Here is a 14683-nt window from a genome sequence, read left to right on the forward strand (position 1 = left end):
ATTTTCAGACTAACAGAATTGTCCCAACCATCACAGTCAGGTTTCAGGTCGGTGGAAATGTCGCCATTCTATTCGACCCACAAAAGACGAAGAATGGAATAAAACCGAGTTGTGCCTGCATCCGACTGATGTATTGTACACGGGCCGTGAATGAATTCCATTCCAGTCCAGTCAGACTTGTGCATCTGCTACTTCCAGCCAGTCACTTCTTTACTTTACTCTCGGAATTTATAGTCCATCAGAGTTTGAACAATGTTTGTGGGTGATTTCACCCTTTTACTTACTTGGGGCGCAGTGGCCGCGGAAGCCGTGGGGACATCTGGGGACATTAACATTGTGGGATATGGGAGGGAGGAGTTTATATAACACGGGGAGATGATGAATAACCGTGGGGACATTGTCCCTCCGTCCCCACGGCTTCCGCGGCCACTGTAACTCGAGTTGACATTAGACTTCTCCCGCAGTAAAGGCCTATCCAATTGATTATTGCCACTAGAAAAAATTATGCTAGATGCATGTAAACCATTCTCTAGTGGGAATGGTTTTATGCAAATTGTAATGCTTGCCGTACATAAAATGGGATTACGTACACATGTAAGTGTGCAGCATGGCATGTCTTGTGCAGTTAAATGAATTCTGGAATAAACAAGAATTGGTTGTCCGTCCATCCAAACCACTCTGGGGAATAGCATATTTGCAACCTGACAGCTGCACTTTCCCATCCGCTGCATACATAAATTCTGGTTTATCGTGTGGATTGAAATAATAATAATTTCCTGCATCCTTAATCATATTTCAATTGGGAAGCATGAGTATTTTCTCGTTGGGGTATTCATCACAAATTTGCATGTTAAGGTCATAACAGACTTGTTCACCTTTGCAAAATTTTTTGGCAATTGCACAAGTTCGAAAACCATTTTGTAACCTATTTTACAAGCATTTGTTTAACTGTGCATATTTCTTGCGAACTAAACCCTGAGATTTATTGGATGCACAAATTCGAAAATCATTTTTCAAGCAAATTTTTGCCAATATTTTCGCCAACTTTGTTTTACTGCTTGGTCCTCGACGTGAACACCCCCAGTGCATCGTGCAGATTGTGCAATTGTGCAGCAAAAATATGCACGATGTATGAAAAATAAAGCCACAAAATCATCCGTGAAGGTAAAATTATTTATTTTCTTTCTTCTTCTTCTTCTCTCTCACTTTGTCATGAAAAACGAAATGTGTAATCTGGAATGGTTTGTAATTTTCATGTCACAGACGTCAATCTTAATTGATTTCTTAATTGTGATTGATTGATTTTATATACTTAATAATTATATACTTATTATCCTCAATTATCTTAAATAGTTAGTCAATCAATCAATTCCTCTTCTGCTTGACTGGTTTGGTTTTAGAATATTTATGTAGGTAATCGTGAGTAAATCATACATAATACGAACTTATGTAAGTAGGAGGTAAATATGTAAATAAGGTAAATAACTATTTATGAGACCACAGAAAATCAATAAAATTATTCAGAATCGTCAAGTAATTAATAATCCGCTAATTAATTTAATTTACTAATTAATTTTCCTTCCGCGTGATGGTACATAGTCATTAATAAATAAGCTCTGTTTCTACCATAATTTATGTATCGACCAAACTATTCATATAACTTATGGTATTTATGCAAAGTGACATTTCTCCATGAAAATTTTTCAGAGGCAATAAATGATTTCTTTCGTGTCTAATTGTATATTGTATCCTTAAAATTGACGATAAATACATCAATCACTCACACGAATGACGAATGCATTTAATTAATTAGCTGCCACACAGGATTTTTTTCTGAATTGAAAAAATCTAGTCAGATCAGTATTTAGTGCAGCTACCCACGCCACATACATATTTATGTAAATATCAGTTAATTGATCTATCTAATTTAATGTGATTTACCTCCATTTACTGATTGAATTGGTGTCACTTACATATTACTGAATTAAGCTTAGGTATCTGTACGTACGTCGCCTCGCCTGAGTACACCATCACAATTTTAGTTAGTGATAGCTTCACTTAGGTAATTAATTAATTATAAATGCCAAGCATTCAATTAGCGATAATTTACCTTTACTAACCAGTAATTAATAATAAGAAATCTTCGACTTTTTCGCTCTCTCTAGTATTTTGTAGTACATACTTGACTATTTGGCTGAATAATAACTTCACTCCGTCACCCACCCATCATCACATTTTGTTGTGAATATCTATCTTTGGCTTTCCACGTTCCGATCGAATGTATGAGAAAAAACAGTGGCCGCGGAAGGGGTGGGGACATTAACATTGTAGGATAGGGGAGGGAGGGGTTTACATAACATGTGGAGATGATGGGGACATCGAACAACCGTGGGGACATTGTCCCTCTGTCCTCACGCTTCCGCGGCCACTGATAAAAGAAATTCTGCAAGACACGACGAGTTGCTAGCTATATATTTATGTACAAACTAAATTGTGAATTAAAAATAATTAGTTACGAATAGTAGTTTGTTAACTAGTTGAAATGAATGTGGTTAAGGTCTGTGATGCATATTGACTAGGTAGCAGGAGAGGTAATACGTATAGGAACCTAGGAGTAGGAGGAGGGGGAAGGATGACGCGAAAGGTGACCTCGGTCCCCCGGCCGTCGTCGTCGGCGGAGGCGTCGTCTTCACCCGGTCGCCCCGAATGTTCGGGACCAGCGTGGGTTTTGGCGTGGTCGTGTAGGCATCAATCACTCCGGGGGGATAAGGCCCGTCTGCAATAATTAGGAAAAAATGGAGTTCTAATTATGGTTTCACCTTGGGTTTAACCAGTGTCTGAAACAGCCGTCTAAGACGGATTTTAGCGAGTTTTGGACACCAAATTTTGGACTATCGAAAGGTCCAAGTGTCCAAAATAGAAAATGAGGCAAAATGTTGCAAGTTCTTGATTATTGAATCTTGATGGATTATCCGTTGACGTGCATGTATGTAATCTCCTTTTAATTTTGATCATTTTGGTGTGTAATTGGTTTAGAAAAATTCTCACGATAAAACATGTTACCAAAAAGGTTTTTCGAAATTTCATGATCTTAAACATCCACTAAAATGCTCAAAATTAATGAGAGATTACATATTTGTGCATAGATTTGCAAAAAAAGTCGTTATTAAACAACTTGTAACATTTTACCCCATTTTCCAATGTTGGACGCTTTTTGACATTTTGGACATTCAAAATTATTTTTCTACAGTTTTGGAAGCTTTTGCCCAGTCTCCAGTCCAAAACGAAACGGTTCTAATGACCCTCACAAATTAACTTTCTCCACAAAAAAAATCACCCACCTCCCGAACTGCCCGTATCGTCCGCCATCTCGAGCAAGTCTTCATCATCAGTCTCGCCCTTTTGCCAGAACTTTCGAGACTCTGACTCCTCCTGTTCTTCGGCCAGCGTGTCGCGAGACCTTTCCTCCGACGAGACGGACTCTCCTCCTCCCAACGACGACGTCGACGAAGAAGTCGACGGTTGTGGCGACGGAGGGACCCCCGCCGCCGCAGCTTGTTGAGACCCCTCCGAGTCTGCGAAAATGATCATATTCGCCTTCTCGTCGTTGCAGAGGGGACCCGTGCAGAAACAAAGCTCCTTCGCGTTCGCCACTCTGCACGTGTTGAATTGGAATTGGGCACACGTACGGGACACGTTCGTACCTGCGATGTACACAAATTATTTGGTCAGACCAGATAAGGGACAAGGACACCAATTATTGCTATGCAGACTTTATACGTTTCCGTAATTAAGAGGAGACCACTTATGTATGAGAGAGTGGTCCCATCTGCTGCATCACATCACATGCTGCACAGACAATCTTCTCCATAACTTTTACTTACTTTTACGCTATTATATTCTTCTCTCGTTTAATTAAATTTTTACATAATGGAATTTCATACCAGGAGAAGTTTAGCGAGATCCCTTTCAAAGAGATATATATATATATTTTTCGTGGCCTAGTTTACTTTCCGTGTGAAAAAATTCTACATAGATACCAAGTTATATATACCTGCATAAGTTACGGGATGTCTTGGCTATACGTGGAAAGAAGGAAGATGCTCTCACTTTCGGCTTCTCGAGTTTCAGCAGTGTTTCGGATGCAAGTAACCACTTGCAAGAAATAACGGGGAGAAAGTGGTTTTTTGCAGGCATTTTGACCTGCAAGAAATGCAAGGCGCAAGAAACTACGCCATGCCGCTATACTTCATACGACGCGTATTTCCTGCACTTTCTTCCAGTTTCTTGCACCTCGAATTTCTTGCACTGCTTACTTTGCAGTGCAAGAAATGTAGAAAACCCGCAAGAAACGAAACTCTGTTTTTTAAAACTCATTCGCCAATTTAATTCTCATGACCGTGAAAATATGCATATGAAGAAGAAGCCAAGCTTTATTCTTTCCATGATGTTCATTTTCCACGGGATCATCATGATGACGAATTTCTTCTCCTCAACATCACCCTGACTGGCAGACTTTTTGGCGTCGGGGTCACGTAGTTTGTGGCAAAGCCGTCGTAAAACCATTCTGACATGGGAAGAAAAGCCCGAGTTATGTATATCGTCTTATATATTTACATACGTATGGAGCATAAAATCACTGCATGTTCTCTTTCTTTTCTATGTGTGTTATGTGTGTACATATTTGTGACATGGTCGTCTCGTGACATTTCATTCCGGTTTATTTTGCGGGGGGAATATGACGACTGCCACAAAGAAATAACATATTTTTTGGTGGTCGAAATAAATATGCACGAGGTTACAAAAGAGCGCAAAAAAATCTTTGTCAGAATCCAATCCACGGAACGATTAAAATTACCGACTCGGAAAATTATATCCACAAATTTCCGTACATATAATCCTACATATCTATTTTTGCATGTATGCAACCCATCCCATATTTTTGTCCTCCCCAAAAGCAGAAGAACATCTTTTCGTTCTTTTTAAACCATTACTCAACTCAGCATGATCCGCCTCACGAATGACTGATCTTTAACCGAATGCAATTTGTCTTAACCGACAGGAGATGTGTGACGTCTCAGAATGCAGCCTCCTGTCATCTCGTCGCTCCATATGCACGGCTAACTTTTCGCGACACAGATGCGGCACGGGTTATCATCTCCTGCTTCTCTACGGGGGATGGATGGCTGTATGTATGATCTAATTCTGAAAAATTGAACCGTGTGACGTACGTACGTATAGACGTTGTGCTCCTCTATTTCTAAAAGAAATGGCAACAAGATGGAAAACAAACATTGTACTTGCAGAGAGAAATTCATGTCTGGTGACAACAAAAAGTATTGCCAACAAGAAAAGACGAAATATCTATGTATGAAATCAGAGGTGAAATGTCATCTAAATTTAGTGGAGAGAATAGATGCTTGTGATTTGATCGGTGGCCGCGGAAGCTGTGGGGATATTAGCATCGTGGGATATGGAATGGAGGGGTTTATATATAGATGATGGGGACATTGTCCTTCTGTCCCCACCCTTCCGCGGCCACTGCTTGTGATCCCTATTGTCTGGTCATCCATCCATGCATTTCAGTTGACATTGACACCCCGACGTCCTATGAAAGTAGGTGTTGGTCCAAGGTTCGCTTCTCGATAATCTAAATCTGTTCCTTCTCCTTCATCAACTTTTTTTCCCATTGTGTTCTAAAAACGTCGTCTCGCAGACAAATGGGATTTTGACAAAGAATTGATGGAATTTGGGCTGCGTGGGCTGGGCTGGTGAAAACCAGTCACTTTCACTCTTCTCTCTCTCTCTTATGCAATGATATAACTAAGGAAGGACAAGATGGAATAGATTGGACTCAAAAAAGGGACCCTCTAGCTCTCTCAACTCGCTCTAATTTTTGTGTGGAGGTGGACTCGCTCTAATGGCCATGCCAGCCACGTAAATATGTACGTCATTCCCCTCGACGTTATGTTACGTCATGCAATTACTAATACCTAGTACCCGCTAAAGTTCTGTTATAAGATTTCCCGGGTAAATTAAGCAGGCAAACCAAATTTGTAGAAAGTTGTACTATTTTTTATTGAAATCTCCATGCAATTGTCCGTCAGAAACCATGTTTCAAAAATTTTTGTGACCCAAGGTGCCAAAATGATAGAGCAGCGAACATGGCCTGTTTCAATTTTTCAGCAACATTTTAGTGAACATAAAAAATCGACAATTTTAAATTGTTCAATAAAAATCGGAATTGATTGCAAGATGGTCGACCGTACCATAAAATGATGCAGTGACACTGGCAGCGTCGACGACCGCAAAAGGAGTGGAAGGGAACAGCTAAAAAGGTCACCAAAATTCACCAAGGTGTGAAAAAACTGGATTCGCCAAAATCAATGCCGAGCCCTAAGAAAATTTCCCTCGCAAATGAATGGATAAAGTAAAACCATTTCCCGGGCCCATAAACTGGACCTTGGACTTATCCCATCAAGACATGAGGAGAAATACTCCCTAACTACACGGCAAGGAAAAACAGGTCCGACAGAACCCGGGCGCTGATCATGCGGTACGCGTTTGAAAAATGGAAACGGATATTTTCAACAAATGAGCCGAACTTTATGGGTGATGCAAAATAAAATAGCAAAAATACCGTTTCTACACCCCACCAGTCTAGACTATTCGTAAAAATTTCAAAAATGTTCATCGTACTTACCATTCCGGTTTTACGATTTTTTTATTGGACATAAGTTGGACTGGGTCGAAAAAGTGAATTTTCTTACTCTGGGGGTGAAATTTGGTATCAAAAATTATTTTTTTCAGTTTTCAAGTGAATTGTGACACCCGTGAACCATAACCTGTTAAAAAAGAGCGAAGTGACATTCAAGCAGGGCTCAGGTCCTGCTCATGTGGTCAAGATGGTAATTGGGTGGTTGAAATCCCAAATTCCTGACTCCATTTCGGATCAAGAAAAAAATTCACTGTCGCAGAAGCTTAGGCTTCTGAACTATGAAATATTTTCCAAACTGGAGCTAGATGTGTGTGCTAAACCCCACACAAGTTTGGAATCCATAAAAAATTCAACGGTATAGAAATGAGCCCAATCTCCCCTGGAACGCGTGCGTACTCCGATCGAGTGGTGGATACCAAGACTCCTGGCTCGTGTCGCCTTAAAAGATTGACATTTTGAAAAGTGAATAGTGTTTCTTATACGAAATTTCATTGGCTTTTCACTTATGTACTTATTTTTTCGAAATTCAATAAACTGGGCTCGCTACAATGCGTTTTTCTTATAACAGTTCTTTTGCGGGTACTGGGTAGAACAAAATGTAAACAGTAAATTGATGCGAAATGTGAAACCGGGTATGCATTTTTAATCTAAACTACATACGCAGTGGCCACGGAAGCTGAGGGGACAGAGGGACAATGTCCCCACGGTTGTTCGATGTCCCCATCATCTGCCCATGTTATGTAAACCCCGCCTTCCCCTATCCTACAATGTTAATGTCCCCACATGTCCCCACGGCTGAGTCCTCAATTATTATTGTGATGCAAATTTTGTCCACGCCACGTCATACTTTACACATACAGACGAACCAATCTCTCCTCCCTTCCCGTGGGAATACCTGTGACAAAGTGTCTCCTTCATTCACTGTGGCCTCGGGCGAACCACGTGCACAACTGGGCAACTTACTTTCTCTCCGAAAATAATCCCAATTTATTCCCTGCCCCACTTTCCAAAGTTATTAACTGCATTCTTATTCCTCGCCTTAATAAATTCTCTGTAAGCTTTTCAAATATTTATGGAGGGGAGAAAGTGAGACAATTTCTCATGTGTTAGACGCAATATTTCATTTGTGCGCCTCTATCGCTTACTAATAGGTGTTGGTGGCACTCTTAGAAAACTGGGATTAAATCATTACTGACCGGAGTAAATATGTATGCACTGGTAACAACGGGTATTACCGTGTTGTGGTAATAACAAAAATTACCATTCAGAAACAAGTGCTATGAATCCGGTAGGTAGTTAAGTATTACCAAATCAATACCAGTACGGAGTCCATATACTCTAACGGCCTTGGTAATAATGGGCATTACCGCGAATTTACCACTCAGGACCAAACTACTACCAATCCGGTAACAAGTTATTACCAAATCAATACCCGTTCCGAGTATATATGCGACTCTACCAGATTTTTAACAGTGTGCCTGCCTAGTGGCTGTCCAACTTTCCTTGGAGAGGAGACAATTTTAATACTGTGTAATGGTGCAAAATTGGAATTGGATTTCTAGATATTCAGCATTTTTCATCTGTAAAAGACTTCTTTCCCAAGAAAAAAATTGAAGTGAGTGACAACCTTGCATAAAGTCGAGTGGAAGGAAATATGACATCTCACTTATCCGTCTACCACCAACCAAGTAGATTTTTATGAGTTGGATTTTCTCAAGTACTTTCTATTCCAATTTTCCTCCCGAGCTTTATGTACTCACTCGCCTGTCAATCTCAAAACTTTCTCTCACGCCGAAATACTTCTCAACCAACCGACCAAATTTGCACGACTGTCTCACTCTCTATTTATTACACGATTAGGAAGAAGTGACATAATTTATTTACTAAAGTCGACATAAATAAAATTGACTGCTTTTCCTGCTACCAAAATGTTTTTACACTTTTAGAAAACGGATATTAAGTTTTTTAATGCTGGCCGGAGTACATATACTTATGACACTACCGGCAAGGTAATAAAGAGCATTACCGTTTAATAATGTTGTGGTAATGAACAATTTACCACTCACAAAAATATTTTTTTCAAAAACGTGTAACTTAAACAAAATTGAGTTTTTCTGCATTTTTCAAAATTCAGAAATATCATAAAAATTGTAAAAGATTTTATAACCGTAGAATCGCACAAGTAATTCTGGGCAAATATGTTGTTCAATTTTTGAAATCGGGTTAAAATTCGAAAATTTTCGAAAAATCCTGAGTTTGTACTTACCATGCGTTTTCAGCACGCAGCCTTGATACCCGACCGGGCAGTCGAATTCGTACGGCTTCTTGTTCTTAGAAGATGAAAACCCTGGAAGGAATGATAAGATCAGATAACCATCTCTCCACTTTTGTGGTCAGTGTCAAATTTCCTACTTTTAATGGAAATTTACCTGTACAGTCCTGAACGTCACGTTCGCTGGCGCCGCTGTTCTTGAACATTTTGTAAATGTCGAGCGCCTCGGCGGAGTTTTTGTCCGGGGGGAGGCAGATGTAGCACTTGTGACGGTGACCACCGGTGTGGGAGGAGATGACTCGCTCCAAGACGCTGGGGGTGGGGTTTGACGAGTTGGTTGCTGCTCCGAGGGTGCTCCCTGCAAATAAAATGGTAGGTTTGTTAGAAATCAAGGAATCTCTTTGAAATGGGATCAATATTAAGAGCACGAAGGGTACATGGAAAACAAATATCGTGTAAAGTGGGGCACCGTCGTGACGTAGGATGCATATTATGTAGCATTGACATTTGTGTACATATGACCAGGGTTCCCAATGACATGTGTTTTGTGTCATTCCAAGTTAAAAAATGGGTGCATGTTTTAAAAAAATATATATTTTATACAATATTTTTTAAACAGTGAATAGATACCCATCAATTTCATTTTCCAGATAAATGTAACTTTTCAAACGTCAATGTAAAGTTAATTTTTGGCAGTGCAAAACTATCAAATAAAAAAATTGCTACTTCATTAGCTTTTTTCACAACAAATTTCCTCAAAAATGAATTGGAACATCGAATAGCGAAGATGTTTTAAATTTCATGTAATTTATTTATCCTTACAAAAAAATGTTATTCACGATGCAACCCATTCTTCTCGTTCATCGGATCTTTTTTCATAAATTCCTTATCGACTTGCACATTTTTTGTGCATATATAAAACCTGCATCCGATTTGTCACCGAAATAAATATTGGCAACCTCCCTGATTCCCCAAGAAAGCATGCATACAATGTTTTACAAGGTCTCTAGTAACCATTCAAGTTTTAGTGGATGGATAGATTGGATATATTTGTCCATATACTTGAGTGAACTGAACCGCCCCAGATTTTGCCCAACTTTTCTAACCACCACTACTTTCACTTTCCTTAGCTTAAGCTTTCACTTAATTGATTCTGGATCAATTTGTGTTAGCAAGCAAGCAAGGAGAAGACTGGATTTCATCCTGGGTGGAAAATGACGCATTAAAATCATGGCTATACGACCAGAACCACGACCTTAGATATTTTCAGAACAAATATTTTTCTTCCGCCCTTTCCGCTTCCTTTCTTCGCAGATTTGTGTGAGCAACATTTTTTCATAGAGCCAGCCTTTTTGTATTTCTTTCTCTTTTTTTATATTACATATGAGCATATGAGAAAATGTATTAGATTTCTCTCTCAGATTTCCAGTATCGCAGGAAATTCCAATATTTTACTTTTGCCCTGCTTTCTCCTCCTCCTTTCAACATTGAACATGTCGTGTGAGGACGCTGACTGGGGTGAATTTCGATTAGATACTGATTTGATGTGGGCCGTGAGTTCTGAGAGAATGGGAGATGGATAATGGAGGTAATAATCCTGTGTGCTGCTGTATTTTTCCTCTTTGTCCCACATTCTCCGCACTGCAGTTGTTGTTTCGTCGGAAATATTGGCAGTTGAATTGATCCAATTCGAAGAAATGTCACGTCGAATTTATTCATATGTATGAATGAATGTGATGATTATTTGACAAAAAATGTGGGTGGATAACATTTATGAGTCAAATTATTTAAGACAAAAATGCAACGAAAGTCTACATTCTCGGAGGACAATTTTGCTCCTCCTAATTTAGTCAGTAATTGAATTGGATTCGTAAAAGTAATTCATACAAATTTGATGATCATTTCATGAAAACATGGATAACATGAGTCAAAATCTTTTTAGGAATTTATAAAATTAAATAGTTCAATGTTTTCGGGAGACCAATACAATTTCGCTCTTAATTTAGCTGATAATTAAATTGGATTCGTAAACAAATTCATAAAAAGTGTAAATAACAATTATTTTTAGAAATTTAAAAATCAAGGATTAGTAGAAAGTCCATACAAACGTATGAATGTATTACGTAAAAATGCGGATAAAAAACATGACTCAAATTATTTTTAGAAAGTTACAAAACACAATTTCGCCCCTAATTCAGTCAATAATTGAATCAGGATCGGATCAAAAAGCGAAGTAAACAGTTACGTAGTAAAAAGGTAATGATTGACTGACAAAGTTGATTGGATTGACCTAACCCTGTTTTTCTCCCTGGTCAACACGGACAGCCAGCTAGCCATGCCATACATCAGGTGGACGTGGATCACTCACTTCCCAATATAGGATCCCATCCTCTTCCCTTTTCCCACATTAAACTAGGCCAACACAAATCAATCTAAATCAGCACGCCGTCCTTCCCACCAGCAACGCAACAGAAATCGACTTTCGCCTCTCATTTCCCCGCAGTGAAAGCATAGCAGCCTATTTTTAGAGTGACGCCGAGATGGAAAGGTTTCGCCTTGGGCTAATAGACGTAAAGATAAATTGATATTGCTCCGGATGGAGTAACTTTCTCGAGATCACGGCGTTTTTCACAGTCACTTAAATCCCTGTTTCTCAATGGAAGGGGCGGAGGTTAACGGAATCAGAATAACTTTCTCTCTTTCCCCATTTTATTCAATTCGGAGAAAGAAAAACAGCTTGGCATGGGTGCAAGTAAGTAAATTCATTCCCTTGTCCTTCACATACTTCTCCTTCCCATTTGTATTAAGTGAATAATTGATTCTACACTGAAATGTGACCCAAGTTCTCAGAATTTGCAACTTTGTCGTTGTTATCAGTGTTTTGACTGGTTTGCATTTGCAGACGTCTCCAATTTACGGCTTGCATGGATGGCAAAACTTGGTGCTCAATTTGACGAATAGGATCCCATCTCGGAGCCATTCATCATTTGTCAATTCGTGAAGCGTTACAGAGTAAGACTGCCAAAATCGGCTTGTTCCTCGGATGACTGACAAATTGATTTGTTTTCTGTCCTTCTTGGGACGGGAACAATTACTCATCTGCTTCTCCCTACAACATAATGCGTGTGTATGCCTTGTTATGCAAATTTGTACGCTTTTATGTATCTGATTTTGCCAAGTATTTATATTACGAAGGGACGAATCTCTCAAATTTTGTCGTTATCAGTTTTCGTCAACTTTTATTACAATGATTTGTCTTGTGTCATCATTTAAATATTTTCATGAGTGGAGGACACTGACAAATGAGTGGGTTTAGTGTGAATTAATAGTGCTGGAGAGGCCGTGTTCCCACAGTCTGGAATTTTTGTCGTAAAATACATGCATATCGACCTCTGACCTAATTAAACACATTGTGGAGATTAAATGGTTTAAAGTGTCATGAAAATTCTCAATGTGCCTCGTCATCCTAAATTCGACTGGCTCAAGTTCCATTCATTTTAGTCATGTCGTGACAAAATTAGTGAATTAAAAAAGTAAGTCGAGTGGAAACGGCTATTTTCTAGTTCTCACGACTTTGAATATGATTGTGAATGAAAATTTATACGTGAAACATGGCTAAAATAATTTTAGAGATGAACCGATTTCAAATTTCGGTCTCATTTATCTCATTACAAATTACGTTACATATATGCATTTATTTACATACGTGGTGGCTTCTCACATTACAGAAAACTAGGGTTTTATAACTATGTAAAAATTTAAGGATGCTATACTAAAACCGAAAAGAGAAACATATTTTATTTTAACATTTCCCTGCATAAATTAGAAAATGGTAAATTAGTGAAATAAGGAAGTTGAGTGAACACTATATTATTGTGAACATGATTCCATTTAGACAGTTCTCATGCTAAATTTTTTACGACCTTTTTATGAATGAAATAAATGAAAATTTAGTCGTGTTACACGACTAAAATAAGTTTAGAGATGGGTCTATTTCAAATTTCAGTCTCATTCATCACACGAATTATGTATGTATTTATTTACGCGGTAGCTTCTCACATTTCAGAAAAGTAGGGCTTTATAAATATGTAAAATTTAAGGATGCTACAGAAGAGAAACATATTTTATTTTACACTATTTCTCTCCGACTGCAATACGTATGTTTCAGGAGGAGGAGAAAATGGTATGAAAACGTGCCCAACAACAGTCCCCAGTCAAAAGTGAAGTTTTCCACTTTGCTTTCACGTTTTCATCAACGGTATGAATAATTCAGATAAATTCATACTTCAACCTTTTACACTTTCTCCCACTCGACGTCCTCTCACAGATTACTCTCGCCACGCTGCCTCATCAGCCAGAGGACATACGTACGGTCGTACTTATTTACATGTGAGAGAGAGACACACACAACCACGTGCTGTATCTAAATTAAGGACAAAAGCATATTTTCTAATTCACCGTCTCGCCAGGAAAATAGGAGTGTTTCGTTTCTTGCGGGTTTGTTAGGTTTCTTGAACTGCAAAGCATGAAATGGAAGAAATGCGAGGTGCATGAAATGGAAGAAATGCGAGGTGCATGAAACTGTGAGAAAGTGCAAGAAATATGCGCCATCTACTGTTCAGCAAATATTCTCAATAGTCTCAATCCCTAGGAAAATTTTCTGAGAGGTTATTTGGTTTTTTGAAAATATTATGAAATATCTGCCAGGAAACCTTTCAGATTTTTTTCAGACTATTAATATTAGCTGAACAATAGCCCACGCGCCGTATTAACTATAACAGCGGGAAGTACCTAGTTTCTTGCGCCTTGCATTTCTTGCAGGTCAAAATATGTAGCTGCAAGAAACCACTTTCTCCCCGTTATTTCTTGCAAGTGTTTTTTTACTTTCACCCGAAACACTGGAGAGGAGAAAGCGAGCTAACTTTGCTAATCCGATGGGCATTAGAGTCGTTTAAAGGGTTAAAAGGAGCCAGATTTTTGGAGCAGATTTGCCCCATTGTTCCGCCTTAATTGGGAGAAGAACACGGCAGAAAGGTTCACGTTTTGCATAAGAAAGAACCAAGTTTCCGCTTTATCGCCAAATTCCATTCGACTCAGCCGAGGTGGAGGTGAGATAAAAGTTGGGAAATTGCATAAGTTATGGATGGCAGCAAACAGAGAAGGAATGGCGAGTGACCTACGTATGCACACACGGCGGAGAGATACCATTAACCCCAAACTTTCTCTCTTTTCCGCCACCTTTCACCCAACTTTTCTTAAAATTATGATAAACTATTCCTCCCCTGGAAGTTTTCCGAATTTCTAAAATTTATTTAATTTACTAAACTGTTTTCGTGTCGTTTTAATAATAAGAGTACATAACACAATGTTTCATAATATGCAATTATTTTCTCATATTCATAATTTCTAAGGGTAAGAATTTAACGCTTATTTACATACTTTCACCGTAAAGTGGAGAAAGTATGACGGCATTGGAGCAGATGCGACCAGCGGAAGAACTTTCACTTTCAGAATGGAGGTCTCCCAGCGTATGCTCTCAGATTTTGAGCAGATTAGTGTCAATCGATTGCAAATTTGATTAGGATGAAATTTGCGTAAGACACGATCTTCCAATGGGCACGTTTGGCAGAGATATTTGCATCCGAAGAGGAGAAAATGCGCCTAAAAGTCGACAAATCTTACACTTACCAAAT

The 14683-nt window shown here is 38.9% G+C and overlaps 1 protein-coding gene across 1 annotated transcript in view; it reads right to left on the reverse strand.

Moving 5' to 3' along the window:
- Window positions 1-1155: 1155 nt before the first annotated feature.
- The window catches only part of LOC110853254, a 46219-nt gene continuing 32691 nt past the window's right edge, over window positions 1156-14683 (reverse strand). Inside the window, exons 3-6 of the mRNA XM_022101507.2 lie at window positions 9148-9348; window positions 8985-9065; window positions 3342-3704; window positions 1156-2776 (exon numbers count right to left, since the gene is read on the reverse strand). Of these exons, the coding sequence (XP_021957199.1) occupies window positions 2553-2776; window positions 3342-3704; window positions 8985-9065; window positions 9148-9348 (869 nt within the window). The 3' untranslated portion in view covers window positions 1156-2552. The remainder of the gene's footprint in view (window positions 2777-3341; window positions 3705-8984; window positions 9066-9147; window positions 9349-14683) is intronic.

The sequence above is a fragment of the Folsomia candida genome, unplaced genomic scaffold (genome assembly GCF_002217175.1).
Source record: "Folsomia candida strain VU population unplaced genomic scaffold, ASM221717v1 Fcan01_Sc008, whole genome shotgun sequence".
In the NCBI taxonomy this organism is placed as follows: domain Eukaryota; kingdom Metazoa; phylum Arthropoda; class Collembola; order Entomobryomorpha; family Isotomidae; genus Folsomia; species Folsomia candida.